The following is a 21858-nucleotide window of genomic DNA, read 5'->3' as shown; positions in this document are numbered from 1 at the left end:
TTTCGTGGCAAACGAGATCTGCGGAATTGCCGTGAGGCACCATGGGATAGGGGTTAGCCTCGAGCTAGTAAAAGCTCTTGAGCTTTAGTATCAGCTGAGTCAGAGCCGGATATTGGCTCCGAACCCATCCAGCAAGAATTACGATGAGATAGGACTACATAACATCAAATTTTTACTTTTAATCTGAACAAACTGCTTGCTACATTGTAGCAAGCAGTTGCTACAGTTTAGACTACACAGGCAGCATAACAGCACCAGGTTTAAAAAAAAAGAAGTGTTCTAAACTATAGCAAACTACTTGCTATAATGTAGCAAGCGGTTGCTACCGTTTAGACTACACAGGGAGCACTACAGCATTCAGATTTGATCGCAAACCAATAACAGCTTGTAAAAGTTGGTATGCATTAAAGATCGAGCAGGATAATCTGAGCACACCTCCTAACATTTTGAGCCCTTGGCAGTTGCCCCTTAACCCTGTCCTAGCTACCCCTCTGTGGACTATGAAGACAGGAATAATGACATGTTGAAAGAAACCGAGTTAAAAATGTAATCTATTTTCTTCTCTTCTTTCTTGTTCAACTGCAATCAGTGTATTTGTTCTCCTGATTTGCAAATGTGCAACTTTTGTCTTTTTGAATATAAAAGTACAGGAATATCTTTTGAAGTTTTGAAGGGTTGGGAGGGTGGCCTAATGGTTAAGGTGTTTGCCTTACAAGCACAAGGTGCAGGGTTTGAGTCTCACAAGGGATTATTGGCTAGGCTTAAAATGGCTCACAAGGGCAGTTAGCTTAGTACTAATCTATGAACCTATGAAGTCTGTAGGACTGTCACACTTGTTGATTTATATTGTTAATGTAATGTAAGAAGATGAAATAAAGGAACTGTCTTTTGAGATGTAATTGCTGCTGGACTTTATGACTTTCATATCACTAAGCCACACAAGGGTGGAATTAAGGGAAGGAATCAGATGTAGTTATGCATTGGCAATTTATGTTGTTGCAGGATTGATGAAATTAAGCTTTTGTTCCTGAGAACTGTTGCTATGGCATGAGGAACTAGCCTAACTACTTGTTTTTCTCCAGGCCAGCAACAGAATAAAAAAGGGTTGGTAGAAGGTCTTGAAAAGATATAAAAGTCTAAGGGTAATAATCCCATAAGCAGATGTCATAAAAATATGTGCCATTGGACAATAATATAGATAGGAAGAAAGAGAAGGTCTTTTCTGTAACTAAATACAGCTTATTTAGTGTAGATCTAGTGCAATCACTTAATTTTGGGGGGCTTCCTGGTGCAACAAAAAGAATTTTGTGATATTTTGGAAGAAAGACCCTGTGTACCATATAACCATGGAAGGAGCATAGGAGATATGATAGTTAGAGGTAGATTTTGTAGCTCCTAAGGTTAATATTGGAAGGGGAAGCAATCTTAAAGAGGCCTTCCCTTGTGGAAGGTATTCTTGTTGTAATTTTGTGGTTAGACTGTTCCCATATATTAATGGAAAAAAATATGAGACACAAAATATTTTTAAATGTGATACTGAGGGGGTTGATTATGTACTTAGATGCCCATGTAATAAATATTATGTTGGTGAAAGTAAAAGGGCATTTAAACTTAGGATTTTAGAACATATTAGGGATATAAAGAAGTATAAGATGGAGAGGGAAGTTGCTGCATATTTTAAAGAATATCATGGTAGTCATGTGGAGGGACTTCAGGTCAGTATATTAGAACTGCTTAAGGTGGACAGGTTCAATACTTCTCTTTTGAAATATAAATTATTACAAAAAGAATGCATTTGTATATTAAAGTATGAAACGTTGGTCCCTAAGGGACTTAATACAGAATGTAACTGGAGGGTTTTAATTGGGTAAATGTTTTGTAATGACATAATTACTTTAGTTATTTTGTTGAATAGAGAAAATTGTTTTGTATATAAAGGATGTGTGTTATTTGTGCTTTTTATACTCTGAAAAGGCTTTTTAGCCAAAGCGCCGAGAGATTTTATCTGAGTAAAATACTGTTGTTTAGACAACTGTATGTTGGATTCCTGGTTGTGTGCGATCAGTCGTTGCTGCTGCTGCAGCAACATGAAAATGTTGTCAGGAGATGAACACTGGCGGCTGAGGAAAGATATTGTATATGTTTGCTATGCTATGCTATGAAGAAGATGTTGACCTGACTTGTACTGAGGTGCGTCCATCTGTAAAAGGTAGCAACTTGAAGATTATTTATCGCTTTACCTACCTTATGACAGTTAGAGACAATATTTCTGCAGTAAGAGAAACCCAGGGAACTTTAGAATCTAGAGCTTAGGTATTCTATTATCATCCTGTCTATTTTTTTTGTCTTTTATTTTATTTACTTATATATGCTATTCTACATATACTTTAATCTATATTTACATTATTTTCTATATTATTTTTAGCAAAGTTCATTTAGTCATATTTATACTGTTATGGCTGGTATTCATTTTTTATTAGGTATTTATGCACTGCTATTTATCTGAATAAAGGGTTGTGATTGTTTACAACTGTAGGTTAATAAGGTGTGTGATACACATCTCCCATTAGAATGTTTAGGCCTACTACCAGTGAAAAAGGTAAATTAGCATATTTGCATTTGTCTTAATTAACAGGAGTAGTAGGTAATTGTAAGTCCTTCTCTGTTCCAGAGTGGTGGCAGTACTTTCACGACAAGAAGAAAGCTGCAGGAAATTGAAAAATGTTACTAGCTTTCCCTGGCAATTGTGTGTGTGCGCGCGCATGTGTGTGTGTGTGTATGTGTGTGTGTGTGTGTGTGTGTGTGTGAACAATTTCTAGAAACGGAGTTGCCATGGATAAAGGGGCACTGGAAGAGATTGGCTCAAAGAGATAGCAATGAGGGAATGGGAAAGGGACCCAAGGGTGATGGCCAAAGACTCAACTCTGTAAATGGACTGTATGTAGTCTGGTCTATGTCTGGATGTTAAAATCCCATGTCCAGAAAAGCAGTGCATATTCCCTTTATGATCTTGGGAACAAGTATTTTGTGAATTAATTACTGAAATAGATTTGTGTGCAGTTTCTTGCCATTACTTCACCTACAGTTGGGACTGGTGACATTTTTATTTATTTATTTATTTTTTAATTTTAATATTTGTTTACCAGGAAAGTCTGACTGGGTCAGAGTCCATTTTCAGTAGAGGCCTGGGGAGAAATGCTCCAGACACATGTCTTTGGAATGTGGGAGGAAACTGGAGAATCTGGAGGAAACTCACACAGATGCTGGGAGGACATGCAGACTCCACACAGAAGGCACCCCAGCTGCGATGCAAACAGGAGAACCTCTTGCTGTGAGGCGACAATGCTAATCACTGCACCGCTGTGCTGCTGACATCACAGTGAGAACCATCCTGCAATCTGGAAATCACATTAGGGCTAGTAGTGCTACCCCAATCACAGTGGTAGCAGTGGTGCCATCACCATTTCACATGGATTGTATGTCTGCAGTCTATGGCAGGTTATCATTTGTTCACAGTATGTGCATTGTTGGGTATATTTGGTATGCTAAAATTTATGTTGTATTTTTGAAGAACTATTGTCTTTATTCTTACTTAAAATGATTTTTAATGTGGGTCTTAACTTGTGGAATGCCCTGTCTGTGAGGCATTGCAGTTGGCAAACATTTTTGGCTCATTTATTCTCAGGAGACTGGACTGCAAGGTCCTACAATGTTTATCTCTGCATGTGTGCAAAGGGGTGTGGACGCAGCCACAATCATAGGTTCATAGGTTCATAGGTGTGTACTAAGCTAATGGCCCTGGAGCCTTTACAAGCCTAGGCAGTAGGATTACCCTGGCAGAGCGCCACTCAACCTTAGTTCCCAGTGCCTCTGTCAAGTAGAGCCACTGGAGTGATCCCCAGGGTGAATTTTCTATTTCCCATCCACTCATCAAGATTTCTCTTGAAGAGGGCCAGTGAGGTGCTCTGTTTGACATGTATGGGAAGTCTATTTCATAGCTTGGGCAATCTCTGGGTTATGAACCTGTCCCTCCAGCACATTCTGTTGATTGTGGTAATGAGACTGAGGTCTCTGGAGTGTGTGGTATGGAGGGATTGGGATTTCTTTAGATGTAGCATTTCTAACAGAGCTGGGTCAGACACAGCTTTGTAAATCAAGCAGAGATCGCCTCAAAGTAGGCGATATGAGACAGAGAATAGTTGGAGTTTTTTGAGTCTTTCCATGTAGGACAAGTGTTTAAGGCCTAGGATCCTCTTCATGAGGTACATTTGTGGCCTCTCTAGTTGTTGCAGGTATCTAGTGAGGTACATGCCAAATGGGGCATTATACTCAATGATTGGCCTAATGAGGAAAGAGTAGAGGGAGACAATGACCTCTTTCTTCCTGGATGCAAAACCCTTAATAATGAGATGTGTCACATAGAAGGACTTTCTGACCACAGTGGCAATTTGATGGTCAAAAGAGAGGTTGCTCTCAACCTGTGTTCCTAAATCTCTTATAATGCCTTCTGTGTTCAGTGGACTACCATCGATGTGGTAATTCAGGGGAACTGGGTTTTTCCCAAAGGGGATGATGACACATTTTTTGGCATTGAACTTAAGGCCATGGTTCTGACATCAGTCGTTGGTTTCATTGAGGCCTTTCTGTAGGATGTCAACATCACTTGGGGAGTCAATAGTGGCTCCCAACTTGCAATCATCTGAGAACTTTGTCAGCCAGAGTCCCTTTGTGTTGGCCTGGACTTCTGAGAAGTAGATACCAAACAGGAGAGGACCCAGGACCGATCCCTGTGGCACTCCACTCATGACTGGTCAGCAGTCTGACTTGGAGTCAGCTACTTTTACACTGTGGGTTCTATCTGTGAGTCAGTTTGCAACCCAACTAGTGATATAGGGGTTGATGCCTAGCTTATTGAGTTTTTCTATGATTCCTGAGTGGGGAATGATATCAAAGGCCTTGGCCAGATCAAGGTAGGCTGTATGAACCACCTTGCCTCCATCCACAGCTCTGGTGACTGACTCAAAGAAGTCAACCAAGTTGAGCAGGCATGATCTACCCTTCACAAAACCAAACTGTGTGGGATCCAGAGTTTGGAGATTCCTTATATCCTTGTTTATTAGGTCCATGATGATGCATTCCATAGCTTTGCATATCATACTTGTCAAGCTAATGAGGTGATAGTTTCCAGGGTCTGTAATTGCTCCTCTTTGTGGAGAGGGATGACTATAGCAGTTAACTATTCAGTAGGGACAAAGCCTGAAGTGAGGCTGTGATTGAACAGGGCACACAGGTGAGGTGCCAGTTCACTCTGTAGTTCATGTAGAACACAGCCAGGGATATTGCCAGGTCCCATAGAAGCTGTATTCTTGGCCTTGGACAGTGCTGTTTTAACCTGTGCAGAAGTAATACTGGGTGCCTGGCAATCTGCTGGTATTGTGATTGGTCCTTTGGGGAGGAGGGGTAAAGTTGGCACTGAATCTGTTGGTCAGTATATTGGCAATATCTGTTGGCTCGGTATAGGAGGTACCATTGTGCAGTAGCTCAGAGCAAATCTGGGTATTGCCGTGGAGATTCTTTACATAACTATAGAAGGCCTTGTGGTTGTCTTTACTATCTGCTGCAATTCTGTTTTCGTAGCTAGCTTTAAAAGATTTAATGAGGGATCTCAACTTTTTGTTGAGCTGATAAGGGAGTTTTTTCAGTCTTGGGACTTCACCTTATTCCATATCAGTTTCCTCCTCCTTCTATTGTAGAGTTTGTTTATGGTAGAGGACCACCAGACTGGCATCTTTTTTTTTGAAGAGAGTGTCTTGGTTCTATTGTGTATGGTGAGAGCCATGCATTTGTGTACATGTTCGGAAAGTGCATTGCTGTAGGATTTGGCAGTCATGCAACTATTCTCCATTTGGATGGGAGCCGAGAAAATAGCCACCTCTGTTTTTAGGAGCCCAAACTTAGCTTTGTAGAAGTTTTTCATGGTGGTTACCTTTGCAGGGGGTGGGTGGGAGGGATGTGGATTTCCAAGGTGATTAGTTTGTGGTTTGATCTAACCAGGGAGGAGCTGACTATTGGTGTAAAGCAACGGTGACCCATGTTAGTAATGACCAGGTCAAGGATGTTGCTACCTCTAGTGGGGGTAAGAATGAGCTGGCCCAGGGCACTGGAATTAATGAATTCCAAGAAACGTTGGGCAAGTGTATTGGTACATGAGTAGTTTTTCCAGTTAATGGAGGGGTAGTTGAAATCACCCAGTATGAGAGTGTTAGTTAGGTTGGACCCTAATATTCTCCAGGGTGCTTAAGAACATGGAGTGTGAATCTTGGGACATGGTTGGTGACCTATAACAGGCTACGACCTGAATTGCTGTCCTACCCAGTGTTAGCTGCACCTGTAGTATCTCTGATGCGTTATGTTGGGCTACCAGTCTGGAGGTGTGCATCCTTTACGAATATGGAAATCCCTAGCAGTTGTCCTGTACTTTGTACCCATCTGTTCTGTATACAGCTATAACATGAATGTGCCTGTGCTGAATGTAAAAGGGAAGTGCAGAAATACATTTCTAAAGGATATGAAGCACTACTTTATTCTAAGGATACAAAACAGGATTATCCCTCTCTTGCTCTCTCTCTCTCTCTCTCTCTCTCTCTCTCTGTATAGTTAGTTTTGAAGCTTCTCATGACATCCAGAACCTCAGCAGGTACTCCTAGTTCAGGGGTGACATATGCTACTACCATTGGAAGCTTGTGGCCTTCTTTAATACTCATTTCCTCTACAAATATAACACACAAGAAAAACAGGGGAAAGCACATTAGTCAAAAGAACATTTAGGTGGATATATAAATAACAGTATCCGAAAAGAGGCAAACAGGCACAAAGTAAAGGACTGGGGCTCCTGACCTAAGGGTATTATCTGCAGTGTTATCCCTAAATGACTACTATGCTCTCATGGTCAGTTGCCAGTTTGAGTAAGCCCACAGAGTTTGCATTATCCCAGAAACATGCCTTTTAAGAAACACGATGACTGTCCTCATCAATGGCCCACACACTGAAGGAAACCACGTGTTGCAGAACTAGCCAACACTTCTCCCCCACTTTGGCCAAGAAAATGTTAGTGGTGTTGACAGAAGGTAAAGATTATAGCAGTCCTGGGATGGACATGAGGTATAACTCTGGTCCTGATTTTTTTTTTTCAATGGGTGCTTTTCCATGTGAGAAATCGCTGCAGATTGATTATCCAGAGCTGAGGACATTCCAAATATCAAGACTAATTACAAGCCTGTAATGGATATTCCTATCAAACTCCAAACAGTGACAATTTTTGTGTGCAATTTCAGTTTTGACATGGAAGATAACCGTACTGGAAAGGCCTTTGCAGATGGCAGCTAAAGTTTTGTCATAGCGTCTTTGACTTCATCTTTTAAACCACTGTCATATAAACTTCCCAGCCTATACCAGTCCCACTGTTGTATGTTTCTCAAGGTCAAGGCTGGAAATTATTTAGAAAAGACAACCCCTGAGCTACTGGGACAAGTATCTGTGAGATTTATGCATGTGTTCTGTAAAAAAGTTAAAAAAAATCAGTGCAAGCAAACGAGGTTATTAACATGGTGCACCTAAAAAGTTAAATGTGATAGTATTATTATACATGTTCCTGTCAGAAGCCCAGAAGGATTACTGTGTGCACATGCAATTATAAACAGGTTCATTTTGTGTAGATAATTTCTGTCTTCAGTTGTTTCAGTTAAGTAAGTGTATGTGTAAGTCTGTGAAGGGGACTAGAAGTCAGAGACACCTAGGAAGCAATATATTTAGCTGCATCCCTTTTCCTTTGAAAGGTTGTTTCTTTTTGTCAGGGTATATATACATTTACAGTATCACTTCTTGCCCTCTGAAATAAAACCAATACTGTACTTTATGACTGCACTATCAGTATTTAAACACTTTAGAATTTTTCTAAATAAATGCATGATTTCCTACTATATTTACACACTAAATGTATCAAATGCAGCCATGTAGTAATTACCATAAAACATGTAGCCGTGCGTTGGACTAACAAAACTGAATGGCATATTTGTTAAATTATTCAAGTATATGTGGGCTAAATGCATTTTTGGATAATTAAACATTTATAAAACTGTACAATTTATGTAACCAAACCCTCTTGATATTTTATGCCATATAATGAATACCTACTCACTTTTGTTACTGCTGCTATTAATAAATATGTTACTCTGTTAGCAATGCATCATGTCATGTTACTGATGTTACTGCTTTTTGGCAATACCTTGGTTTAAAGTTTATTAATTGCTTATTAAATTGTACTTGTTACTCTGTCCTGGGCTGAGTCTGAAAGTGGTTGATCTGGATCCATGCTCCACTAAAGTTAACAAAGAATTACTGAATAAATAAACAAATATAAGCAGACAAATAAACAAACCTGTATTAAAATCAAGCCAAATGATTTAGATGTTAATACAGTTTTGACTGCTTTACAATATACTGTGCATCCATCACAAAATGAATCAACATTTGCATCCATATTGTAAACATCAGTTGTATTACTTACCTCTCTTGGAATACCATCTGGGCCAAGACAACCTGTAAACCAAACAAAGACCTGTTTCAGAAGCATTTGTGTAACGCTTCATTAAAACAAAGCTCTAGGAATTAAAATGTGTTGCACTCAAATCCCAACTATGTAGTCAAATTTAACTCAGATGCCAAATAGCAAAGAGTCAGTGTATGATATAAAAAAATGACAGCATTCAAACAATAAAAAGCTTTCTGTCTCTTTCATATCAGTCCTGAATTATCCACAAAATAGTATGCATTTATGCTGTTGTGGCTAATTATAACAAACTCAAGCAGTGTAAAAAGGTTATATGAATTATATTGGTTATGCAAAGAATGTTACACTCTCTACAGCAGAGAGAAGCTCTTGTTTTAGAATGTTTAAAGTGGTGCTTAAGCCACATTGTAGACAGAATTAACATATTTATGAAGTATTTTACACTCCTGTTACAAGGTAAACGTTTATATTTTCCATCAGTTTGATTTTACCAAGTGACAATTGAAAGTGGATACTGTAAAAAGTAAAGCATGTATTATTTTTTTTGTCACAGCTAAACAGAAAAACTAATTTGGCAAGTTGTTTATTATTATTATTTAAATAATACACTTCAATATAAAATATCTATAATCTTTCAATTAAACACTTGCTTCATTTGGAAGAATGTAAATTACACTCTTCCTGCACATTAAAAAAGTCCTTTATAATGTAGCAGCTACAACCCTAGGGAAATGTATTGTGAGTCACTATGCATATGATCATGTGCAGCTATACCTGTCATCACACATCTTATTACACAGAGGTATTATTTTAGAATGATATGATGAATCATTCTAAAATAACACAATTGTATAACAGCAGTGCACAATGTCAGGGGTCTTGTTAATTCATATTTTATATATGTTACGTGTGCCATTTCCTATTACTAATTTCAGATTGAATAATACATATTAATTTAGTTAATTAGCAGTAATATTTATACATTATTTATTAATCATATTGGTCAACATAGAAGTATGATATAGTTATACTCTTACACTTTCACTAAAGAAAGTGTAACATTTTCAGACAATTCACTTTCTTTTATTAAGGTGTAAGGCTAACAAATATGCAGTCAAATGTGGAGGGCATTCCCACTTGTTGAGTGTCAGGGTCAGTCAAGAGGAGAAAATTAGCTGCACGGTCTCCCCTCAGAAATGTCTGCAGTTCCTGATTCACAATGCTGCATGAGTCAGAGAATCCCTCAGCTGCATAAATTTTCATGGGTGGAGGAGAAAATGTAACACTGTCAAAAGACAGCGGTCACCCATTGATTCTAATGGAAGCAGTCTGAGTGCAGGTAAATTCAGAGAAGTTTAGAGAAGACATCTGTGTATGTGAGAGGAAATGTGTGTGTGTGTGTGTGTGTGTGTGTGTGTGTGTGTGTGTGTGTGTGTGTGTGTGTGTGTGTGTGTGTGTGTGTGTGTGTGTGTGTGTGTACATGCATGACTGTAAGAGTATAAATGAAGTCGAATGAATGTGTATATCTGTCTGCCAGGGTAGTCTCACTAATTTGATTAGGATAGGTAGGCATTCAAGAGAAAGAACCTGAGACAGAGTGTCTGTGTGTGTAGGAGCGTGTGGGTGGGTGAATGAGTGAATGTGTCAATAAGTCCATTTAAGTAGGTGTGGGGTTTATGTGTGTGTGTGTGTGTGTGTGTGTGTGTGTGTGTGTGTGTGTGTGTGTGTGTGTGTGTGTGTGTGTGTGTGTGTGTGTGTGTGTGTGTGTGTGTGTGTGTGTGTGTATGAGCATGAGCAAGGGTGAGCATGTCTGAATATCTGTGTGTCAGTGTAGGGAGGTGCTTTTACCAATGAAATGTAGAGGCTGTCAGGGTAAATACTTCTACTGCTGTCACAAGTCCGATAGCGCTAATGGTAAAAAGTGTGATTCAGAGATCTTCCTAATTGTGGTCATAGCTGTCTCTGAATCGTATCTCCTCCTGTCATGTAAATGGACCCACCTGTGATAGGCAATTTACATGATTTGTATGATTCTTTCTGAATCCTAAGGCATATTTCCCTGGCTATTAAATGTTATGCTGTGATTAACAAGTACATTAGAGCAGCATGCATTAATTTTCATTTTCTAAACTCAGTACTTCAGTACAAAAATGCATTACTGCAGGCAATTAAATGATTTTCTGATTTTTGAAAATCATTTTACCTTTAGTAACAATTTTTTTATGAATAATGGCCTTCTAAAATAAGCTTTGATGAACTAGGAGATGGGAAAATGCATTTTTCCTTTAGTATCACCTAAAGTAAATAATCTTGCTTAATATACATTCCTAAGAGAAAGATACACAACCTTGCCCTCTATCATAAAGTTATCAAATTAGGTATTTTTGAAGTAACTAAATATAAACTTTTATCTTCATACTAAAAATGACATACCACATCTCTCTACGCATATCTCTAGTCCAGGAGCAAGTTGCATGGTTCCATTAGGACAGAAGCATCCTTCCACCATAGGTCCATGAGGCAAAAGGTCTATATCACTGCTGTTTTCAAGGATAAAATGCATTTGGTTTACATCATTTATTACAGGTGTTTATGTCACAAACAAAACTGTACCAGTGGAAATGTACATTTTAAATAACACTTGTTTTCATTTTTATAACTTTCTGTATTGCCACATACACTTGGATGCAAACATCTCAGTAAATAAATGTCTCTGTGACATGGTTATATCAACTGTACCTGATGAATTGCATTCATTCTTCGATAACGTGGCAGGTAGGACAAAATGCAGCTCCCACAAACCAATCTAAATAGTAGCACATCTAACAGCACCATCTTTAACTAATACATTTAGAATTTGTTCAGAAATGAAAATTCATAGTCATCTTTTGTTTTTGAGATCCAACAGATAACTTGTTAATGGATTGTTTACTTAGACTGTAGTTTTAATTAATAATCATAGCTATTTGCTTGCATTTTTGACATACAGGATTGTTGCTTACATGAGGCTGTAATTCAGAAATCCAAGTAGGTAGTTAGTATAGGACATGACACAAAAAATTATAGCTAGCCTGACCACTTGTTACACTAGTCAAAGCTAGCCACCTCAATGGGTTCTATGGTTAGTGTCATATATGCTAGTCATGACAGGTAGCACTGACTAAGTCATGCTGGTCACAAATTCTGAAATAAACAGAACAGTATCCCAAAACCTGGTTGTACCATTCCATAGTGTACCTTCCATGTAGTGCCATATCCAGATTGGATCATTGCCTGTGCCAACCATGCCATACTTGGACAGGTACCAAGAAGGGACTTGTCTACCAGTTCTGACAGCCTCTACTATAAGTCAGAACAGTGGCTGGTTAGGATGACTCCTACAATTGTCTGATGTATGGCAACGATGGAAAGAAAACATGGGTGGACTACTAGTCTACTACAAATCCTTTGTTCACACCAACAAATGCAATGACTTGATGTTATTCACTGGACTGAACACACAGAACAAAAAGCTCAAGTGGACTGATAACTACATACTGTATCTTAAGTGTCCCACTACTGTCTAGCAGTGTAATATCTAACTCGGCTTTCCCATTGTACCTTTTTAAATATGCTAATAACTAGCTACAGGAAATGCATGTCATGTGAACTACTTCTTTCTAGAAAGAGTCAGTATGAAGATCTTATGGAGACATAAGACTCATCTACAGTGTCTGTATTATTTGCTAAGCATCTTGATGGACACCTAAATGTTAGAGCATGCACTACAATTTATAAAATGACAACACACCCACAGCATCATTCAAAAGTGATCCACATCAATAGTGTGACTTCGATCTGCAGAAAAGAAAACTTCTTAATTTGAGTAGGTCCCACCCCATATAATAAAAACATGTGACTGTATTCAGTCAAAAAATAAAGCCATATATGTGATTCTTCCTGCAAACAGTAAACAGAATGGTGTGCTTTTGTCAAAAGGTTTTGATTTTCAAATTGCAAAAAATAATTTCAGATTGTAATGTCTGAATTTTTTTAGTTGTTTAAAATATATTGAAAGATTCCATTTAAGATGCTTACCTTGTCTTGCATGTTGGTTCATCAGCAGGGTTGCATGGTCTATATACCATGGTTTTAGGACATTTATAATCTGGAAGAGAAAATTTGTTAAAATATAATAAAAGTAAGGATTTAATGTCAGATTTATCATATTGCTCCTGCTCACACTGCTATACAGGTAAGCCCATAAATTATCAAAATTAATACCAAATGCCAAATTTTCTGTTAATAGCATTGCTATACCATGTCTGCCTTCATAAATACCATGTCTGGACCGAGTCTACTTCTCTTGTTCAAAAACACACTTCTTCGAACAAGGGAAACCCAAGATCCCCTTTAGCGAAAGTGCACTTAACCGAAGGGCTTCTCTTGTTTGAAGAATTGTGTTTTCGAATAAGAGAAGTAGACCTGTCTGGATCACATACAGTAGAGCATGTTTGATTATTTTATTTAGTTAATTATTGAAGACTGGTATAGTACAACATAAAAATTCAGGTAAAAATAATGTAAATCTAACATTTTAAAAGACTGAATACTGGCTTGGTGAGAGTTCCAGAACATAAAGCATATGACTTGTGTTACAGAGTTGCTGGTATTTAATGATATAATCAATTGAAGCTGTTTCACTGTAAGTTTTATTTTAGCACTGTAATGCTTCAAAAGCTTTGGTTATTACATCTGAGTTCTCAGTCACTGAGAGATTATTTGGGATGTTGTTGACACAAGCTATATTTACCCTAGTGTGCACAGGGTACTATATTTTATTTATCTATTGACACTACCAGTAAAGTCCAAATGTGTAGAATGCCATTATTCAATGGAGGCCCAGAGAGAAAAGTTTCAAAGTATTATAGAGCATTTTACAGACTTCAAAATAATACAAAAAACAACTACAGTTTAAATAATTATATGATATTAGTTATAATATGAAAACATTGGTTAAGAATAGATACAAGTTATATGATAATGATTTAATAGTGAGAGGAATGTTAGCCAGTTTATAGAGAAATTAAAGGTAAGTTAGTATAATACAAACAGGAATTGCAGTACAAAGTCATAGAAAAGCAGACTTATGGTATATTTAGAGAGAATTTCAGGGTAGAGAAATTGATAGAAGTAAGGAAGAGAGTGAAGGTGGGAGAGTAAGGAGATGTAAGGTATAAATAGGTATTTGTTCAAATTTATGGATATAGTTTATTCTGATGTTGAGCAAGAACAGAGACAGCTTTTAGATAAGAAGTCCTTCAGAATGATTTTGAAGGATGGGAGGGAGGATATTGACCTGATGGATAGAGATAAGGTGTTCAAAGCCTTATAACATAAAACAGTTATTAACTTTTTGTCAAAATACAAGCTCAGTGTTGTAGGGCTTGAGCTGATTCTGTTGTTGCATATCATATTGAGATGTTTCTGATGGAAAATAACTGCTTCATGCAAGTATTAAAGGAATGCTAGAAAACATTTTTTGTTCCATAATCACAGGACATTTACATGTTTTTAATGTTTTATTGTAGGGTACAACTGCCCAGTAGGGACTGCCCTGTGTATAGAGGAACATATGGCAACCCTAGCCCCAAGTGACTCAAATTATGTATTCTGAGTCCTTAACAACAGAAACAGAAATGTCCTTCTATGTGTTTTACACCTCTTGCACAGTTTTTCTCATAACTAGCTAATGTTAATGTTATTTATTCACATGCTTCCCCACTGCTTTCTTATCTGCTTACTTTATACAGATTATTCCATGAGTATATCACTGTTCATAGTAGAACTGAATACATCTTGGCAAAATATCAGTGTTTATCCTGAGCTGAATGCTGCTAACAATAACGCCTGAGGTTGAGTCCAGACCTCTTAATGGTTGTCTTGGAATTTTTTTTTTCAATATTAATATCAGGCCAAGGGATTCAAGAAGTCTTTGTAGGTTGTTACCTGGTAGTACTGAGGCATCTATGCTGAAATCACCCATCAGAGTAATGTTTTGGGTGAAAGTAGTAGACTTAAGCCATGGCTCATGTGATACGTACTGTGAGCTATAGTGTATAATACTAGATAGGTAGGGGTTCTAATCTCACTTCAGGCTACTTGTGTGTGTGTGTGTGTGTGTGTGTGTGTGTGTGTGTGTGTGTGTGTGTGTGTGTGTGTGTGTGTGTGTGTGTGTGTGTGTGTGTGTGTGTCCCTGCAAAACAACTGACCACCTGGAATGGCTATGCACTTTTGGGTGTGAGGTTGCCATAATCTTTAAGGTGTTTACCTTACAAACACAAAATAAAGGGTTTGATTCTCACATGGGATAACTGACTTAGCTTAAAATAGCCCTCAAGGGCAGTTAGCCTAGTACTATCTATTAATCTATGAACATGTTTTATTGCATTTTCAACAAGGGATATGGATGAGAGTGAGCAATGTATACAGCCCATAAGTTATTTTTAGTGTGATTTCCTAGCACAGCAGTGACATATATCCAGCTTTGGGTGTAATTTTCAGAGGGGTTACAGGAGGTACATATTAGAATTAATATGGGCTTGTTTTTTTTTTTTCTTTTCTTTTTTGTTATTATTAGAAATGTACCATGTCCACTTCTACTACCCAGTCTGCTGTCAAAAAGAAGGCAAGAATTGTTCTGACTAGATCTGTAAGGACACAATATGTCCTTGAGCCATGTTTCTGTTACAGAAGTAATACCATGGCTTTCTACAAGTTCCCAGGATTCATTTTCTGACCACTTCTTTTTAGGTCTATTAATGTTCAATGGATCAAGTTTTACTTCAGATGAATTGTTGTAAGATGGGAGATTATTGATTCATAAATGTAAACTTTATGAAGAGAAGAGGGGTCTGTAAAATTCTATTATTATCCTGTATTATTATATTATTATGAATGGATACCAACACTTTTAATATTTCTAGTAGCAATTGTATATTTCATGCCATCTCAGGTGCTTCACATTTTTCATCCCTTTAATTCAGTTTTTTTTTTTCAGAATGTAGTTACATTCACTATATTCTTCTTTTTCATAGGTTCATAGGTTCATAGGTTGGTACTAGGCTATCAGCCCTAGGGCATATACAAGCCTAGCCATAACAATTCCCTGGCTATTTCTTCCCACACTATTTACTTCCCTGGACCCCTGTCTAGCAGGGCGACTGATGTGATCCCCGGGGTGAATTTCCTTTCTCCCATCCAATCGTCAAGGTTCCTTTTGAAGAGGACCAAAGAGGCACTCTGCTTGACATGTATGGGCAATCTATTCCAGAGTCTGGGGAGTCTCTGGGTCAGGAACCTATCCCTCCAGCATGTTTTGTTTATTGTGATGACAAGGTTTAGATCCCTGGAGCGTGTGGCTCTGAGGGATTGGGATTTCTTTAAGTGTAGCATGTCCAACAGCTCTGGGTTTGACATTGCCTTGTATGTTAAGCAAAGATCGCCTCTGAGTAGACAATATGCGACAGAGTATAGCTGGAGCTTTTTAAGGCGGTCAGCATAGGGCATCTGCTTTAGGCCTGTGATTCTTTTAGTGAGGTATTTCTGTGGCCTTTCCAGTTGTTGCAGATGTCTTGAGAGGTACATACCAAACCGGGCACTGTATTCTATAATGGGTCTAATGAGGGATGAGTACAGTGGGACAATGACCTCCTTTTTTCTGGATGAAAAGCCCTTAGTGATGAGGTGTGCCACATAGAAGGATTTCCTGACTGTTGTGGAGATGTGGTTATCGAAGGTGAGACCACTGTCCACCTGTGTCCCTAAGTCTCTTATCAAACTTTCGGTGTTTAGTGTACTGCCACCTATATGGTAATTCACGGATACATGTTTTTTCCCAAAGGAGATAACTATACATTTCTTGGCATTGAGCTTGAGCCCATGGCTCTGGCACCAAGCATCTGTTTCTGTAAGGCCCTTTTGTAGAGTATCCACATCATTTGGGGATTCAATAATGGCTCCCAGTTTGCAGTCATCTTCAAACTTTGTTATCCAGAGTCCCTTTGTGTTGGCCTGTACTTCAGAGAAGTAGATGCCAAACAAGAGCGGTCCCAGGACTGAACCCTGAGGTACTCCACTTGTCACTTGTCTGGAGCTGGATTTGGAGTCGGCTACTTTTACAGTGTGGGTTCTATCAGTAAGCCAGTTAGCAACCCATTGGGTGATGTAGGCATTAATGCCCAGCTTAGTAAGTTTATCTATGATTCCAGAGTGGGGGATGGTGTCAAAGGCCTTGGCAACGTCTAGATAGGCTGTGTGGACCACCTTGCCCCTGTCAGTGGCTCTGGAGACTGATTCGAAGAAGTCAATCAAGTTCAGGAGACAAGATCGGCCCTTCACGAAGCCAAACTGGGTGGGGTCCAGTGTTTGAAGGTTGCCAATGTCTTTGTTTATAAGTTCCATGATAATACGCTCCATGGCCTTGCAGATAAGGCTTGTCAGACTGATGGGACAGTAGTTTCCGGGATCCAATGTGGATCCCCCCTTGTGGAGTGGGATAACTGTAGCTGTGCGCCACTCAGTAGGCACAAAACCTGAGGTGAGGCTATGATTAAACTTGACACTTAGGTGAGGTGCCAGTTCATATTGTAGTTCATGCAGTACACAGCCCGGGATGTCATCTGGTCCCATGGATGCTATATTCCTAGCTTTGGAGAGTGTGTTTTTTACCTGTGTGGCCGTTATTACCGGAATTTGGCAATCTTCCGGTATTGAGATGGGTCATTTAGGGGGTGAGAGGGGGATGAAGTTGGCACTGAATCGATCTGCCAGGATATTGGCAATATCCTTGGGATCAGTATATTTAATGCCATTCTGTTTTAGCTCAGAGCAGATCTGAGCATTGCCATTTAGATTCTTGACATAGTTATAGAATGCCTTGTTGTTGTCTTTGGAAACTTTGGCAATTTTATTTTCATAACTAGCTTTGGAGGATTTTATGAGGGATCTCAGTTTCTTACTGAGGCTGGTAAGGACGTTTTTTGCATCCTGGGATTTTCCTCTTTTCTGCAACAGTTTCTTCCTTTTGTTGTAAAGTTTGTTTATGGCAGGGGACCACCAGATTGGCTTCTTTTTTTGGATGAGAGCATCTTGGTTCTATTTGGGATGGCACGATTTATGCATGAGTGGATGCTCTCATACAGTGCCTTAGTGTAGGATTCAGCAGTTGAACTTTCAGCTCCCGTCTGCATGGGTGTCATGAAGTTTGTCACTTCTGACTTGCATAGCATGAAGTTGGCTTTGGAGAAGTTTTTTATGGAGGTTTCCTTACTGGGGGGTGGGTGTGGGATGTGGATGTTAAGGGTGATTAGCTTATGGTCAGACGTGACTAACGAGGGGGTGACCATAGGTGTGGACCATTGATTTCCCATGTTGGTAATGACCAGGTCTAGGATATTGGAGCCCCTGGTGGGACTATGGATTAGTTGATCCAGGGCATTGGAATTTATGAATTCCAAGAACCGTTGGGCAAAGGTGTTGGTACATGAGTAGCTTTCCCAGTTAATGGCAGAGTAGTTTAAATCACCCAGTATTAGGGTGTTTGGTTCTATCTTAATATTTTCCAGTATGTTTAGAAAGGTGTCGTGAGAGTCTTGGGGTATGGTGGGAGATCTGTAGCAAGCTACAGTTTGGATTGCAGTCTTACCTAGTGTTAGTTGCACCTGGAGAATTTCAGACGCATTGTGTTGGGCAACTAGCCTGGTGGTGTGAATATCCTTGGTGAATATTGACATTCCTCCACCTTTAGTGTTTCGGTCCTGCTTTGCTGGCCGAAAAGTGTGGTAAGAGTTGTAGCCTGGTATTCCAGGGGTGCTCTCTGGAGCCTTGAACCAGGTCTCAGTTACTGCACAAATATCGATGTTCTCCATTTTTAGGAGTACCTCAAGTTATTTTCAGATAGTTCCATGTGTTAATTTTTTTATAAGATTGGGCACCTTCTCCTCACACGTTTACTCATCTAAAGTCCACCATCAAACTGTTACTGTGCTTGTGCAAAAACAGTAAGTACAAACTATTGGAAAATTACTCTTTCATAGTTTTCCATCTGTTTCAGAAAAAAATAAGGGTGCATCTATTAAAATAGCACTCATTTTGCAAACACTTGAATGTAGTCTTTTTTTTCTAACACTTGAATGCTACCAAACCTACTCTTATTTCCATTATAATGTTATTCACTTCAGTTTGTTAAATATAGAAAAATGAATGTTTGTTTCTTGGTGATTAACAAAACAAGTTAAACATCCATCTAAAATAAATAATGTTCTTTGTATAAATTCCTGCATGCTGAACAACTTTTATGCTCACTATGTCCTATTATCTTATTTTGTTTTCAAGTTGTTAACATTTGCTTTCTAAAATAAATCAGAAATATTATTTATTTTTTTCCCCTTATTAATTTGTCCACACACAAAAAGAAATCTATCATGTGCAACAGATTATGTTAACTTGTGGTTTATAGTATAAACGATTCTGCTTTACTTTTACATCATCTAAATATGGCCAGAGCAGCTGCAATGAATGTGAATATGTTGAATGGTGCTATTTTAACTGAAAAAATAAACAGGTTCATAAAAGCTGATGATACAGGAAGAGTGGTGATATCTTTAGATTATGTTAAAAGAGCATTAATAAAGTTGGATAAGTGCATGTAGATGGAAAATAAACACTATATTTGGTACTGTGCACAAAGTATGTGCCTTTACACACCCTAATAACCAAACAATAAGGTTAGCACAAAATGCATACACACACACACACACACACACACACACACACACACACACACACACACACACATATGCTCTCTCTCTCTCTCTCACATACACATATTTACACACAGAAGAGTACAAGAAGATTCCATGATGTATTTAATAAATCAGAAAGTTATGTTTGTGTCAGATTACTTACCGCATGTGCCATTTGTAAAGTTCCTCCAATCAATGCATATACCCTGCTGATTGCAAAGGGCCGCATAGTTCTGTAATGTACTGCACTCGATGGATGTGTTGGGCATATGGCAAAAGTCAAACATACAGCCTTTGAAGTAATTATCCGGAGGCAAGTAATGGTGGCATTGTTCAAAAACGCTGGAATTTAAGAAAAATAAGAAAGATAACATTTTATTGCTTTGATAGTTTACTTTTTTTCATAGAATACCTCTTTTAAAATAAAATAAAAATAGAGTCCTTTCCATTACATTTAATGCTGAACTGTCATGGCTGGCTATAATGAATTAGTATTGGGAAATTAAATTAAAACATTCTGTAATGTAAATGGAATACATGCATTTGCTGAGAACAGTGACCACTATCTCTTTCTTTGACCATCTGCTCATGCACCCAGCTAATGTAAGTCCCATTATGAAGCTCCCCACATCAGAGGCTTGATATATTCATAAAAATACTAGTATTCCTTTCCATGAAAGAACAAGATAGTTGAAAAATCAATTGATGGGAGACTTAGGACAAAGAAAAAAATTAGACCTGGAAGTAAAACGCTTAAAAAGGATAATATAGGAAGATAGAGCTTGCAGATCATAAAGCAGTATGGGCTAGAATAGGGGAAGACAGTGAAATAATGCAAGAGAGAAAATGTATTAAAAGATTAATTTCTTACTTTTTAAACTCTGCTTCTAATAAGAGAAATATTACAGAAATTAGAACATTTTATAAAAATTGAACACAGTGGTAGGCAGTATATAAGCAGAAGTACAACAATGTATGAAGAAGATGAAAGAATTAAAAAATGTATGGATTATGAGAAAGAAAAAAAGAAGCGACAAATAAGGGAAATAGAAAGACAGATGTATTAAAAGAATAGGGGAAAAAGTACAAATGTTACATAGGCATAGATTTTTTTTCTGAAAGAAAAGAAAGAGAAGGTTTTCCCTTATTTAGGAAAATAAGTAAAAATGAGAGAAGGAAGGTTGGATTTTATCTCAGATGACAAAGGAAATATAAAATACAAACAAGAGCCTGATATGGGCGTGGTAGGAAATTTTGCAGAGAAAATGTATGAAAAAGAAGACATGGATGGGCAAGAAGACTAGAAAGTCTAAAAAATATATATCTGCAAGATTAAGTATATTTTTAGAAAATTATACAATAATTGAAGAAATGGAGAATGTAATAAAAGAAGGTAAGAATGAATCAGCACCAGGATTGGATGTTATAGGTTATGAGTATTATAAGGAAACGAATAAAGACAAAAGAGATACTTTTTAAATGTTAAATGAATGGATGAAGGAAGGTATAATGGAGGAAGACTTGGAGGAGTGATAACATGTATATGGAAAAAAGAATAAAAGAAGAGCTATAAAAAATTGGATCCCCATAAAACTACGTAATACACATAATAAAATATTTTTGAAAATACTACAAAAAGATGGAGAAAGTACTAGATGAGGTAGTAGGAGAAAGAATTTATGGTATAAAGGGAAGAGAGGTGAAAGAAATGTTAATTATAGTAAAAGAAGTAGAAGAGGTGATACTGAAAAAAAAATAAAGGTGTGATGCAGCTAAAGCATTTGATAAAGTGAGTCATGAGGCAATGTGGTAGATTTTATGGGTATATGACATAGGGAAAACTATTAATAAATGTTATGAAAATTCATGGGTGCAAGTTAGGATAAATGGATGGATGGGAGAAATAAGTATTGAGAGGAGTGAAATGTGGATGTCCAATGAGTATGGGCTTATTTGTATTAGTAATGAATGCAGTAATACTGATAGGCATGTATGACGTGGGAGGAAGGAGGTGAGATGGAAGGAAATGTTACATTACCAATATGTATGACATACACAGATGATTTAGTTCTGATTACAAATGGGATGGATAAGTGAGGTTGTAATAAGGAGCAACAAACTGTTAAAATGAGATGATCTATAGTTAAACAAAATGAAGGTTAAGGGATTTGGTGAGATAAAAAAATGAAATATATTTCACAAGAAAAAAGACAAAGGTTTTAGGAGTGACATTTGGTGAATATGAAAATGTATTCAGTTGACAGAGATCTTGGAACACATTAAAAGAAATGTTGATTTGGTAGAAAAGTTTTCATTTATTTTATAAAAAGACATATATGGTGAATACTTACATATTAGGAAGAACAGAATATTTAGTGGGAATATTTATATAGAGAGATAGATAATAGATACATAGATATAAATATATAGATAGATATATAGATAATATATATAGATGATATATATAGATATAAAGAAAACACATCTATATATACTTGTGTGTGT

At 37.7% G+C, this 21858-nt stretch overlaps 1 protein-coding gene across 1 annotated transcript in view; it reads right to left on the bottom strand.

Annotated features, from left to right (window-relative positions):
- LOC122791456 (mucin-2-like) overlaps window positions 1-21858 on the bottom strand; it is a 539946-nt gene that overhangs the window by 8717 nt on the left and 509371 nt on the right. The window contains exons 42-45 of the mRNA XM_044059201.1: window positions 19517-19695; window positions 12647-12716; window positions 11003-11109; window positions 8567-8598 (exon numbers count right to left, since the gene is read on the bottom strand). Coding sequence (XP_043915136.1) covers window positions 8567-8598; window positions 11003-11109; window positions 12647-12716; window positions 19517-19695 — 388 coding nt within the window. The remainder of the gene's footprint in view (window positions 1-8566; window positions 8599-11002; window positions 11110-12646; window positions 12717-19516; window positions 19696-21858) is intronic.

This window comes from Protopterus annectens, chromosome 17.part0, assembly GCF_019279795.1.
Source record: "Protopterus annectens isolate FY-2018-M chromosome 17.part0, PAN1.0, whole genome shotgun sequence".
NCBI lineage: Eukaryota > Metazoa > Chordata > Ceratodontiformes > Protopteridae > Protopterus > Protopterus annectens.
The sequence above is the reverse complement of the archived record's forward strand: the minus strand, read 5'-3'. Positions and strand labels throughout refer to the sequence as shown.